General features: G+C 36.4%; 1 protein-coding gene across 1 annotated transcript in view; it reads left to right on the forward strand.

Annotated features, from left to right (window-relative positions):
• SPINK5 (serine peptidase inhibitor Kazal type 5) overlaps positions 1 to 14,388 on the forward strand; it is a 68,122-nt gene that overhangs the window by 34,680 nt on the left and 19,054 nt on the right. Inside the window, exons 11-16 of the mRNA XM_059063008.2 lie at positions 422 to 549; positions 1,794 to 1,875; positions 2,991 to 3,115; positions 3,553 to 3,634; positions 3,980 to 4,107; positions 6,832 to 6,880. Of these exons, the coding sequence (XP_058918991.2) occupies positions 422 to 549; positions 1,794 to 1,875; positions 2,991 to 3,115; positions 3,553 to 3,634; positions 3,980 to 4,107; positions 6,832 to 6,880 (594 nt within the window). The remainder of the gene's footprint in view (positions 1 to 421; positions 550 to 1,793; positions 1,876 to 2,990; positions 3,116 to 3,552; positions 3,635 to 3,979; positions 4,108 to 6,831; positions 6,881 to 14,388) is intronic.

A 14,388-nucleotide genomic window follows, 5' to 3' on the forward strand; every position in this document is an offset into this window, starting at 1 on the left:
TATAGTTCCTCCTGGAGGACTTTTTTGCCACATTGTTCTCCTAGGCACATTCTAAAGATACAACTCAAATATAAGCTCTTCTCTGAACTTCCTTGGATCATTCTTTCCTATATGCTAGTGCACACTTAATTTAGACATGTGTCATATCCCTTAGCTTTTTATATTGCAATTCCTTATCCTTTTCACTTGACATAAAAGTGCTAAATCACATTCATATTTAATCCCTTTAACTTAATATATTTGTCAAACACTTAAATGGATGAATCTTATAAGAAGAGAAGTATCACAAAGTTTTTGGACAATTATAAATCCTAAATGTTTTATTTTTTTATCCTTAATTCCTCTTTTCCAATATCTTTGATAAAGAGTATCTAAAGTTTATAGAGAACTATATCTAAACTGTCTCATTTTCTTTATTCAGAAATTCTGCAGTGAACATCAGGATCATGCAAAGAATGGAATACATTTCTGTACCAAAGAAAATGATCCTATTCGTGGCCCAGATGGGAAAATGCATGGCAACTTGTGTTCCATGTGTCAAGACTTCTAGTGAGTACAGAGTTTTAGAATGTCAAAGAGAAAAGGGATCCTACAATAATCTAATAGAACTAGCTTGTTTCATAGATGGGCAAACTGTGGCTCAGAACTGGGAAGGGAGTTGAAGAAGTTACACAGAGAATGTAAGTAATAGAGCTGGGAATAAGTACCTAGAGCATTTATGCCAAGATGTCTGTTACCCCCGACACTCATTCTCTTAGCACTGGAACATCCTGATTTATGCAAATATCAAATTCTCCCTACTGCTGAAGCTTCATATTGTGAACCTGTTGTAGAAGTTTATAGGTATCTCATCTTCCAGAGGGGCGAAGACCCAAAGTTAACACTTACTGCAGAAATTGATTATTGAAGTTGCCCATGAAACAACCATGAACTCTTATTAAATTACAGTAAATGTTACTTTATATAATGTGACATTTCTCAGTAAGTTATAACTGAGTTTGGTTTCAAAATATGGGACTGCACTCAGTTTATCTGATTGAGTCAGATTAAGTAGTTGACTACATTTAGAATCTTCGGTCTTTTGTAATTTGACTGACAACCATGTATGGTTGAAATACCATCAGTTAACTGTACAGATGTTGCAATTCCATTGTACAAAGCAAATTTAGGCTCATTTGGTTTATCAGTGTATGGAAATTATTAATATTTTTCCACCCATCCTACATTTTCTTACAGATAACACAGCCATGAGTAAGCAATACATGTAAACTGAATTAATAAAGCTACGGCATACACGATGTGGTAGATAGAACAGAGACTTGAGAGGAGAAATTTGGGTTAGTTGTGGTCATATCCTGAGATTATAAGCAAAGCCCTCACCACCTCACCTTGTCTCTGTGAAACAAGGGTACCAGTCAATGTGCTTTATTAAGGCCACTTTCAGGCTCCAGGTGTAATGTCACCACAGTATTAGTTTTGATATCTCCTGATGAACAATGATGATGTTCCTTTTCTGACCACAGCCAAAAGTAATTTACAGAAAGCAAGTCTCCCAAATCCACACATAATGCTATCTTTATTTCAGTGTTATGCAGAAACTATGAAGAAGTTATGGTATCTTATCATACTGGAGGCTGTTTTGTTGCTTCTCATTAGTATGTAGTGATAAAGGGGCAAAGTTGCTCCTTCTTGAGGAGGGAGGACGGATTAGCAATGCAGAAATGTGGAGAAACCATTGACTGTGTTTGGTCCTACGGATCTGTCCTGTTTTTGTTTTGTTTTTTCTCATTCAGCCAAGCAAAAGCTGAAGAGAAGAAAAAGGCTGAAGCAAAAGCAAGAAGTAAAAGAGAACCTGGAAAAGCATGCTCATATGCAGTGAGTAGACTGTAATTTGAACATACTTCAAAGACCCTAAAGGCTGGAATATTGCCCTGCAAAAATCCCCAGAAAATCTTAACCTTTCAATCTGGAGATGCCATTGAGATGAATGATATGGGAGTTGATCAATTCTTGCTGCTTCAGAGACTAACTCTGTACAGTAAAAAGAACTTATTTGTAGTCTGTAAAAAAATGATTTCTAGTTCTAGTTTCATCACTTACAGACTAGCTTTTGCTTACCACTTTCCTGAGACACTTAGTGTATATTTTCTACATGTGAATTTTTGAAATTTCACATCTGAGTTGGGTTCAAAATACATTGCACACACACAGAAAATGTGGTTTTTACCTTTGAAATATTACAATATTCATATTCATGGCTTTATATAAGTTACCATTAACTTCTTCTTTAGATGATGAAAGTCTCCTAATCTTCCCTCTAAGTTCTATTCTTTTTCTTATCCAACCATCCTCCCTAACACAGCTGTAGTAAAGTTTCAAAATATTAACTAAGTCATAATACTGCTCTTCTTAAAATGCACAAATAACTCATTATCATCTAAAGGATGCATTTCAGTCTCCTTAACTCTCTTATTTGGCTCCTTACCGTCATTCAGAAATTCATGTTCTGCTATAGACCATGTAGTTTCTGACATGTGCTTCTCAGCTTATTTTAGCAATCTAAAATGTGTATTTCTCAATCCATTTCTTAACCAGGAAAATCCTATTTACTCTTCAAAGTCTCACTCAAAGTATCCTAGTTCCCTGACATCTTCCCTGATTTCCACAATCAAATTTCATGGTCCCAACCTCTGAGTTCTCAGATTTTCTTGTGCCTGTATGTTTGCACTTATTTTATTCTATTTAGATTATAGTGGAGTTTACTTATCTACTTCTTTTATTATACATCCTATTATGTCTTATTTGTTTCCATCTCTTAGCAAATCAGGAGGGTTTTTTTTTTGGTTGTTCAATTGAATTTTATATTTGAGAGAAACACAACTATAATCCTGGGCTCAAAGATTAGTTTCTACCAATGTAGATGCTTCAAACTTATGCTTTGAATGGGAATAAAACGTGTGTCCAAATTACCTTCTCTATCTTGGCAAAAGCTGTGCAGTGAATACCGCAAGTTTGTGAGAAATGGAAAACTCTTTTGCACCAGAGAGAATGACCCCATCCAGGGCCCAGATGGGAAAATACATGGCAACACCTGCTTCATGTGTGAGGCTTTCTTGTGAGTAGAGCTGCTGCTGGGAAAATGAGGGAGGGTTTTGTCCTTTCTGCTTCATTTCTCTTTTTTGGAGCTTTATTCTATTTTGTTTCTTAAATTGTTTGTTTCTTATCAATGGTATTTTTTTGTGAAACATTTTTGCACAATGTCATAATTGTCAAAGAATGATTCCTGCATATCAATCACTGGTTGAGTTCCCGTGGAAGTATAAATGACATGAAACAAGGATCATACCCTTGCAGAGTGGGATATGAAATTATCTGAAAACACATGACAGTTCACTAGCATACATATCAATATGCCAAATAGTACATCAGTTCATACATGGTTCATAGTATATATAACTGTAATAACTGAATGATATTTGAGTATTTTAGATCACTTTCAATCTGGAGATTCTATGATTCTTACTCATCTCTTTTTAAATCACTCTCTTTTAGCCAAGCAGAAGAAAAAGAAAAGAAAAAGAAGGAAGGTGAATCAAAAAATAAAAGGCAATCTGAGAATAAATCTTCCTTTGAGGTGAGGGGACCTTCTTCAACAAGTCAGAGGCATAGGACCTGGGATCCATAGATGGCATTCAGGGAACCCATAAATTCCCTTAAACTGTATGAAACATTGATACGGTTTGTGGTTTGTGTATTTGTTTATATGTGTGCATGTACACATGTGCATATGTGACTATTTCTAGGTTGAGGGTCTGTAACTTTTATCATTTAAAAATATTCACGTCTTCAAAGTTAAGAACTATTCTAAAATTTGCTAAGTGCTGACCCTCATTTAAGAAAAAAGTCTAAACTTAAGCAGTTTTTGCAATCTGATCCAACCCGTGTTCAACACCTCAAACTTCCCTCCTTGATTTCACAGGAGTTGTGCAGGGAATACCGCAAATCCAGGAAGAATGGACAGCTTCTTTGCACTAGAGAGCACGAGCCCATCCAGGGCCCAGATGGGAAGATGCATGGCAACGTCTGCTTCATGTGTGAGGCTCTCTTGTGAGTAGAGCTCGGGGCTTCTGAGGCAGTGGGGACAGGGAACTGCTAAGGGAAGTTTTCAAACAATTATGAATAATGCGTTTACCTCTTCAGTGTAGCATTCTTTTGTGTGTCACATTTAAATGAAGTAAAAAACAAACAAACACACAAAAAACTCCAAAACCAAGTGGAGAGCTTTCAGATGATAACTACTGTGATATAAAAAACACAGAATAATTTCAGGACATTTCAGAAAGAACTCAGAATCCTTTTTTCAGAGAAGAGAATACTCTATGACAACCACACTAACTGCTTTTAGTTTTCTGAAGGATTATCGGCTGAAAGAGGAAATGCATGAGATTACATGTAATATACTGGTATCATTATGGTGCATGGCAAATTTTAGGAATTTTTGTTTTGTTTTGGTTCATGATTTTTCTTTCTACTCATTCTGTGTGACCTCAAAGAACAGAATTAAAATTGATGAGAGATATAAGGAGACAGATTTGGGCACAACATGAAGAGGAACTCTGCAATAGTTAGAGAAAGGCTGCTTCAGGAATGATGATTTTGTTGTATAGGAGTTGAATACCCCATTTACAGGGGACTAAAGTATGACTTTAGAATAGACATGGTACGTCCTCTCAAACCAGAGTCTATCGTATTCCTTAAGTCTCTGTCCCAAGGGATACTCTATTTTCTATATGCCCGGAATCTCTGAACGGATTCAGTCATTCCGTCTTGCTAGTGGAGAGCAATACAACCCAGCAGATTTGTCCCATAGTGTAAGTGAGCCGTGGAAGCATTAAAAAATCTGTTAGATGGAAGTCATGACGATGACCATATAATTATCATAACCAACGTTTATTGAATGCATATAATCGGCATATACTTGGGTCTTGCTGCCCAATCTCATTTAATCTTCACAACAACTGTATGAAATGAGTTCTGTATTATCCTAAGTTATAGATAGAAAAAAATTAAGGCCCAGAGAAGATGAGAATGATGGAAATTTTGGCCCAGGAAAAATGAAGAAAATGATAAGATTTCTCATTGTAGGGTGTAGACAGGGTATAATTATTTAGCAAAACCATTATCAACTTCTGGTAGTAACTTATTTAGCAAAACCATTATCAACTTCTGGTAGTAACATCTGCCTGTTACGCTCATTTCAGTCTGTTTTTCTTTACCTTAATCTTTCATAGATGAGGAAGTAAGTCTGCCACCTAGTGGTCATCTCTGCTGTTTCCTCTGACAAGTTTCCATTATGAAAAGAAAATGCTTCTTAAATTTTATAGTCAACTTAGACTCACAGTAAAGTTTGGATCAGTATCCATATAAAGAAGTATAAGAAATCCCACAATTTTGGAGCTATTTTAATTAGTTTCTTCCATCAATGTAAAAATTCCTTATCCAATTAAAATTTTATTGCCTCATATTTTATGGATGTTAGCAAAGGCTATTGCCTTTCTTAAGAACCATAATCATTTCTTAAACACTTTAATGTCATATACAAATAGTGTTTTCAACTTTTTAAAAAGTTTTAATTTGATCAATGAGCAGTTTTTATGTTGACTGTAATGCATGAAAACGTTTTAGCAAATTATTTTTGTCTCTACAACATGATTGAATTATCTGCATTATAGATCCAATTATGCTGCAGACTGAGTATATTAAACTCAATCTGCAACACTGTTACACATCCAAAATTGTTAAGAGCTATTACTCTCATTTCATTTTCATCATATGCCTGTATTTTTTTTTGTTTTTTTAAAATTTATTTTATTTATTCATTTTTGGCTGTGTTGGGTCTTTGCTGCTGCAGACGGGCTTTCTCTAGTTGTGGTGAGCGGGGGGCCACTCTTCCTTGCGGTGCATGGGCTTCTCATTGCGGTGGTTTCTCTTGTTGCAGAGCACAGGCTCTAGGCGCACGGGCTTCAGTAGTTGTGGCACGTGGGCTCAGTAGTTGTGGCTCGTGGGCTCTAGAGCGCAGGCTCAGTAGTTGTGGCACATGGGCTTAGTTGCTCTGCGGTATGTGGGATCTTTCTGGGCCAGGGCTCGAACCCGTGTCCCCTGCATTGGCAGGCGGATTCCTAACCACTGCACCACCAGGGAAGCCCAATATGCCTGTTTTTGGAGTGTTCACTTTCAATAATGCTTACAATGCTGATGATAACAATCACTTTTATCAATCACTTTATTATGTACCAGATACTAATTCTAATTGCTTTACATGTATCAACTTATTTAATGCTCACAACAGTCCTATGAGAGAAGTATTCTTATTACCTCTTCTATCCCTCCACTCCATTCCCCCATTTAAAGATGAGGAAAACACAGAGAGGTTAAGACACTTTTTGTGTTCCTTATTCTACTTGGCTGCGGAGTCTTTCTTCTCAACCACCATGCTATACTGCCTCCCAGAAGCTAAATATCACCACTTTATAAAGAGTTCTGCACCTTTTGCAGATGTAAAAGAATCAGCAAATAAAGTCCTATTCCAGGATATTTGCTGGGAAGCTCAATAGGTTTACTCATTAATTAAGGGGTTTTCCCTTGAACACCATTCTCTTGAGGTGTGGTAAATCATTCTAATTATTACCCAATAAAATTACATGTACTATGAGTGGATCTTTGGAGTTGCTTGAGAATAATCAAAGCAATGAATGATCAACCTGTGAATGTTAAGAATCTACACTACTGTATTAAGATTCTTCTGTCTCTCTTTTTTCCTGTTTCTTACAGTCAACAAGAAGACAGAGCAAGAGCAAAGGCTAAAAGAGAAACTGCAGAGGTAATTTTCTCACAAATTCTTATATTATACCCTGACATTTTTTCTCTACAATAACATTCTAGATATCTCATTAGCATAAATGTTTTCTTGTTTTTTATGGGACAGAGAAAGACAAGTATCATATGATATCGCTTACATGTGGAATCTTAAAAAATGGTACAAATGAACCTATGAAACAGAAACAGATGCAATGAAACAGAAATAGAGTCACAGATGTAGAAAACAATCTTATGGTTACCAAAGGAGAAATGGGGGTGGATAAACTGGGAGACTGGAATTGACATATACATAGTACTATATGTAAAACAGATAACTAATAAGAACCTACTATATAGCACAGAGAACTCTACTCAATACTCTGTGATGATCTATATGGGACTAGTGGATATAGGTATATGTATAACTGATTCACTTTGCTGTATAGCAGAAACTAACAAACAATGTAAATCAACTATACTCCAATAAAAATTAATTTAAAAAATGAATAAATATAACCTTTAACCTGGAAAAAAAAGTCTTAAGTACAAGTTTCCTGAGTATAAATTTTATTTCATGATAATTCAAAATTTAAGGTTTATTTCATAAAAAGTAGAGTTTAACTTACTTTGTAAGGAATATTTCCCATATTTGGCTTTTCTTAAGATTTCTGTTGTCAGGCACAGGTTATTACTATCAATTTTTACAATTTACTAATTTCAAGTTACATAATTCCTACCTCTTAGCTATTTTAAAGAGAGAGTACAACATCCTTATCATTCACATTAGTTCAATTTACAAAACAAAGTGCACATATATTATCATATTTGATCTTTGTCAGCACTCAGCTATGGAGGAATACTAGTATTTTCACTTTCAATTATGACAATTAAATCCTTTGACTTTCTAATTATTTTTAATCTACTTCACATTTCTATAACTTTACAATTTTATAAGTAGCAGAGCAAACTCTGTCTTTACATAGATGTAGGATTAATCTCACATAGCCTTACACAAGGTTTACTTTTATTTATTCTATTTCCTAAGAACGGCTTCAAAAGTATAAGCCTAATAATTTTGGGGGGAAAGTTGACACAGTTTAAAAGGTTGCCTTTAAACTGATTCATTTTCTCAGTAACTTTCTGTTACCTGGAATCATCTTTTTATTAGTAATTCAGAATTGAAAATTTGTTTTATCCATAATGTTTGATCAGTTTCTAAATCCTATTAGATTTTTCAAATGGTCTTAACACATTCCTCCTCCTCTCCACTCCCATTGTTACTCTTCTGTTTCAAATATGCATCCCCCATCCCTGGACTTTATCAAGTAACTCCCAGAAAGGTGTCAGTTTCTCCAGGCGTCATACTTTCATATTTGTTCTCTCCCCCATGTCTTTGTTTCAGATATGTCTTTCTTTTTTATTATTAATAGATCCTTATTGGAGTATAATTGCTTCACAATACTGTGTTAGTTTCTGTTGTACAACAGAGTGAATCAGCCATATGCATACATATATCTCCATATCTCCTCCCTCTTGCATCTCCCTCCCACCCTCCCTATCCCACCCCTCTAGGTGGTCACAAAGCACGGAGCTGATCTCCCTGTGTTATGCGGCTGCTTCACACTAGCTAACTATTTTACATTTGGTAGTGTATATATGTCAATGCTACTTTCACTTCGCCCCAACTTCCCCCTTCCACCCTGTGTCCTCAAGTCCATTCTCTATGTCTACATCTTTATTCTTGCCCTGCAACAAAGTTCATCAGTACCATTTTTTTTTTTTTTTAGATTCCATATATATATGCGTTAGCATCAGTATTTGTTTTTCTCTTTCTGACTTACTGCACTCTGTATGACAGACTCTAGGTCCATCCACCTCACTACAAATAACTCAATTTCGTTTATTTTTATGGCTGAGTAATATTCCATCGTATATATGTGCCACATATTCTTTATCCATTCATCTGTCGATGGACACTTAGGTTGCTTCCATGTCCTGGCTATTGTAAATAGTGCTGCAATGAACATTGTGGTAAATGTCTCTTTTTTTTTTTTTTTTCTTTTTTTTTGCGGTACGCGGGCCTCTCACTGTTGTGGCCTCTCCCGTTGCAGAGCACAGGCTCCAGATGCACAGGCTCAGCGGCCATGGCTCATGGGCCCGGCCACTCCGCGGCACGTGGGGTCTTCCCAGACTGGGGCACGAACCCATGTCCCCTGCATCAGCAGGTGGACTCTCAACCCCTGCGCCACCAGGGAAGCCCAGTGTCTCTTTTTGAATTGTGGTTTTCTCGGGGTATATGCCCAGTAGTGGGATTGCTGGATCGTATGATAGTTCTATTTTTAGTTTTTTAAGGAACCTCCATACTGTTCTCCATAGTGGTTGTATTAATTTACATTCCCACCAACAGTGCACAAGGGTTCCCTTTTCACCACACCCTTTCCAGCATTTACTGTTTCTAGATTTTTTGATAATGGCCATTCTGACTGGCATGAGGTGATACCTCACTGTAGTTTTTATTTGTATTTCTCTAATAATTACTGATGTTGAGCATCTTTTCATGTGCCTCTTGGCCATCTGCATGTCTTCCTTGGTGAAATGTCTATGTCTTCCACCCATTTTTAAACTGGATTGTTTGTTTTTCTGATATTGAGCTCCATGAGCTCTTTGTATATTTTGGAGATTAACCCTTTGTCTGTTGTTTCATTTGCAAATACTTTTTCCCATTCTGAGGGTTGTCTTTTTGTTTTGCTTATGGTTTCCTTTGCTGTGCAAATGCTTTGAAGTTTAATTAAGTCCCATTTGTTTATTTTTGTTTTTATTTCCAATACTCTAGGATGTTGGTCAAAAAAGATCTTGCTATGGTTTATGTTATAGAGTGTTTTTCCTATGTTTTCCTCTAACAGTTTTATAGTGTCTGGTCTTACATTTAAGTCTTTAATCCATTTGGAGTTTATTTTTGTGTAGTGTTAGGTAGTGTTTTAATTTCATTCTTTTACATGTAGCTGTCCAGTTTTCCCAGCACCACTTATTGAAGAGGCTGTCTTTCCTCCACTGTATGTTCTTTCTTGCCTCCTCTGTTGTAAATTAGGTGCCCATATGTGTGTGGGTTTATCTCTGGGCATTCTCTTCTGTACCACTGATCTATATTTCTATTTTTGTGCCAGTACCATACTGTCTTGATTACTGTAGCTTTGTGGTATAGTTTGAAGCCAGGGAGCTCGATTCCTCCAACTCCGTTTTTCCTTCTCAAGATTGCTTTGGCTATTCAGGGTGTTTTGTGTTTCCATACAAATTGTAAATTTTTTTGTTCTAATTCTGTGAAGAATGCCACTGGTAATTTGATAGGGATTGCACTGAATCTGTAAATTGCTTTGGGTAGTATAGTCATTTTCACAATATTGATTCTTCCAATCCAAGGACATGGTATATTTCTCCATCTGTTTTTGTCATCTTTGATATTTTTCATTAGTGTTTTATAGTTTTCTGAGTACAAGTCTTTTGCCTCCTTAGGTTTATTACTAGATAAGTTTATTCTTTTTGTTGCAAAGGTAAATGGAGGTGTTTCCTTAATTTCTCTTTCTGATTTTTCATTGTTGGTGTATAGAAATGCAAGAGCTTTCTGTGCATTAATTTTGTATCCTGCAACCTTACCAAATTCATTGCTTAGCTCTAATAGTTTTCTGGTGTAAGTATGTATAGTATCATGTCATCTGCAAACAGAGACAGTTTTATTGTATTCCTTGTACAAGTTTTATTTGCATTCCTTTTAGTTCTTTTTTTCCCTCTGATTGCCATGGCTAGGACTTCCAAAACTATGTTGAATAAGAGTGGTGAGAGTGGACATCCTTGTCTTGTTCCTGATCTTAGTGGAAATGTTTTCAGTTTTTCACCATTGAGTATGATGCTTGCTGTGGGTTTGTCATATATGGCCTTTATTATGTTGAGATAGGTTCCCTCTATGCCCATATTCTGGAGAGTTTTTATCATAAATGGGTGTTGAATTTTCTCTGCATCTATTGAGATGATCATATGGTTTTTATTCCTTAATTTGTTAATGTGCTGTGCCACACTGATTGACTTGTGTATACTGAAGAATCCTTGCATCCCTGGGATAAATCCCACTGGATCATGGTGTATGATACTTTTAATGTGCTGTTGGATTCTGTCTGCTAGTATTTTGTTGAGGATTTTTGCATCTATGTTCAACAGTGATTATTGGTCTATAGTTTTCTTTTTTTGTGATATCTTTTTGTGGTTTTGGTATCAGGGTGATGGTGGCTTCATAGAATGAATCTGGGAGTGTTTCTCCCCCTGCAATTTTTTGGAGGAGTTTGAGAAGGATGGGTGTTAGCTCTTCTCTAAATGTTTGATAGAATACACCTGTGAAGCCATCTGATCCTAGACTTTTGTTTGTTGGAAGATTTTAAATTATGGTTTCAATTTCATTACTGTTTACATTGATAGGTCTGTTTATATTTTCTAATTCTTCCTGGTTCAGTCTTGGAAAATTGTACCTTTCCAAGAATTTGTCCATTTCTTCATGGTTGTCCATTTTATTGGCATATAGTTGTTTGTAGTAGTCTCTTATAATCCTTTGTATTTCTGCAGTGTCAGTTCTGATTTCTCCTTTTTCATTTCTAATTTTACTGATTTGCATCCTCTCCCTTTTTTTCTTGATGAGTCTGGCTAAGGGTTTATCAATTTTGTTATCTTCTCAAAGAACCAGCTTTTAGTTTTATTGATCTTTCCTATTGTTTTCATTTCTACTTCATTTATTTCTGCTCTGATCTTTAAGATTTCTTTTCTTCTACTGACTTTGGGTTTTCTTTGTTCTTCTTTCTCTAGTTGTTTTAAGTGTAGGTTTAGATTGTTTACTTAAGATTTTTCTTGTTTCTTGAGGTGAGATTGAATTCTATAAACTTCCCTCTTAGAACTGCTTTTGCTGCATCCCATAGGTTTTGGGTCATCGTGTTTTCCTTGTCATTTGTTTCTATGTATTTTTTTTATTTCTTCTTTGATTTCTTCAGTGATCTCTTGATTATTTAGTAGCACACTGTTTAGCTTCCATGTATTTGTGGTTTTTACAGTTTTTTTCCTTTAATTGATTTCCAATCTCATAGGGTTGTAGTCAGAAAAGATGCTTGATACAATTTCAATTTTCTTAAATTTTCTGAGGCTTGATTTGTGACCTAAGGTGTGATCTGTCCTGGAGAATGTTGTGTGTGCACTTGAAAAGAAAGTGTATTCTGCCACTTTCGGGTGGAATGTTCTATAAATATCAATTAAATCTATCTGGTCTATTGTGTCATTTGAATTTTGTGCTTCCTTATTTATTTTCTGTTTGGATGATCTGTCCATTGGTGTAAGTGGGGTGTTAAAGTCCCCTACTATTATTGTGTCACTGTCGATTTCTCTTTTCATGGTTGTTAGCATTTGCCTTATGTATTGAGGTGCTCCTATACTGGGTGCATAAACATTTGTAATTGTTATATTTTCTTCTTGGATTGATCCTTTGATCATTATGTAGTGTCCCTCCTTATCTCTTGGAACAGTCTTCATTTTAAAGTCTATTTTATCTGATACAAGTATTGCTACTCCAGCTTTCTTTTGATTTCCATTTGTATGGAATATCTTTTTCCATCCCTTCACTTTCAGTCTGTATGTGCCCCTAGGTCTGAAGTGGTTTCTTATAGACAGTATATATATGGGTCTTGTTTTTGTCTCCATTCAGCTAGTCTGTGTCTTTTGGTTGGGGCATTTAAGCCATTTACATTCAAGGTTATTATCAATATGTACATTCCTCTTACCATATTCTTAATTGTTTTGGGTTTGTTTTTGTGGGCCTTTTTCTTCTCTTGTGTTTCCCACCTAGAGAAGTTTCTGTAGCATTTGTTGTAAAGCTGGTTTGGTGGTGCTGAATTCTCTTAGCTTTTGCTTGTCTGAAGAGCTTTTGATTCCTCCATCAAATCTGAATGAGATCCTTGCTGAGTAATCTTGGTTGTAGGTTTTTCTCTTTCATCACTTTAAGTGTATCTGGACACTCCCTTCTGGCCTGCAGAGTTTCTGCTGCAAAATCAGCTGATAACCTTCTGGGGATTCCTTTGTATGTTATTTTTTGTTTTTCCCTTGCTGTTTTTAATATTTTTTCTTTGAATTTAATTTTTGTTAGTTTGATTAATATGTGCCTTGGTGTGTTTTTCCTAGGGTTTATCTTGTATGTATACTCTGTTTTTCCAGGAAGCTTCCCCTCCAGGCCTGTTGAATCTCTTCACCTTGATCTTTCCTAGCTTTTATCGACTGTGATGTGCAACACATCATAAACACATGTATTTTATATTGGTCTCCACCAATTTTATCAGCCTTCTTCTGCACCAATATTTAAGCACCCTCAAAAGAATGTTGATGGTAAATATTTAGAGATCCACTATAGTGACATCACAATTCTGAGTCTATGATAGAAGCCTTTTGTTTTTTTAGTTTTAAAAATTTATTTATTTATTTAGGGCTGCATTGGGTCTTCGTTGCTGCACACGGACTTTCTCTAGTTGCAGCGAGTGGGGGTCTACTCTTTGTTGTGGTGCACGGGCTTCTCATTGCAGTGGCTTCTCTTGTTGCGGAGCATGAGCTCTAGGTGTGCGGTCTTCAGTAGTCGTGGCATGTGGGCTCAGTAGTTGTGGTGCACGAGCTTAGTTGCTCTGTGGTATGTGGCATCTTCCCAGTCCAGGGCTCGAACCCGTGTCCCCTGCATTGGCAGGTGGATTCTTAACCACTGCACCACCAGGGAAGCCCCGATAGGAGACTTTTAAATGCTTACTGACTTACTGCTACATGTAATCACTTTGCATTACTTATTCTTCATAATAGACAAGTGTAAGGAGGGTAGGAAACCACTCTGAGAACATATTTTCTTCATTTTCCAGGAATCTGCAATGAATGTCTCTGCTTTTTCTAGCTTCTAGAGGCCGTTCATGTTCCTTGGCTCCTGGACTGTATCTATCATCTTCAAGGCTAACAACATTGCATCTCTAATTGTTCTTCTGTAGTCATATCTCCCTCTCACTCTCTCCCGTCTTACTCTTCCAGTTTTAAGGACAGACCCTTTTGATTTCATTAGGCATACTAGGATAATCCAGGATAATATCCCTATCTCTAGGTCCTTAACATAATCACATCTGCAAAGTCCCCTCTGCCCTGCAATATATTCACAGGTCCTGGAATATCAGGACTTGGACAAATTTGGGGGCAGGAGCTATTATTCTGCCAACCACAAATTGCTTTACAAAAGGGACAATAAATCATTCTTTTTTGTATCTCTCACAGTGCCTAGCCCAGAATAATATTCGAGTAAATTGAAGGTTTTATAATTAGATAAGCGACAGCAATCTTATATTCCAAACAATGTGTGACCTAGGCCTCTGAAAAGCGTCTTGGCTAATACTAACCTTCTGCATCATCTTCTTGATGCATCCCTTATGTTTCGGACATTATATCATAGTTTTCAAAGGGGTAATGTGGAGGAAGCTTTCAATA

Source organism: Kogia breviceps, chromosome 4 (assembly GCF_026419965.1).
Source record: "Kogia breviceps isolate mKogBre1 chromosome 4, mKogBre1 haplotype 1, whole genome shotgun sequence".
NCBI lineage: Eukaryota > Metazoa > Chordata > Mammalia > Artiodactyla > Physeteridae > Kogia > Kogia breviceps.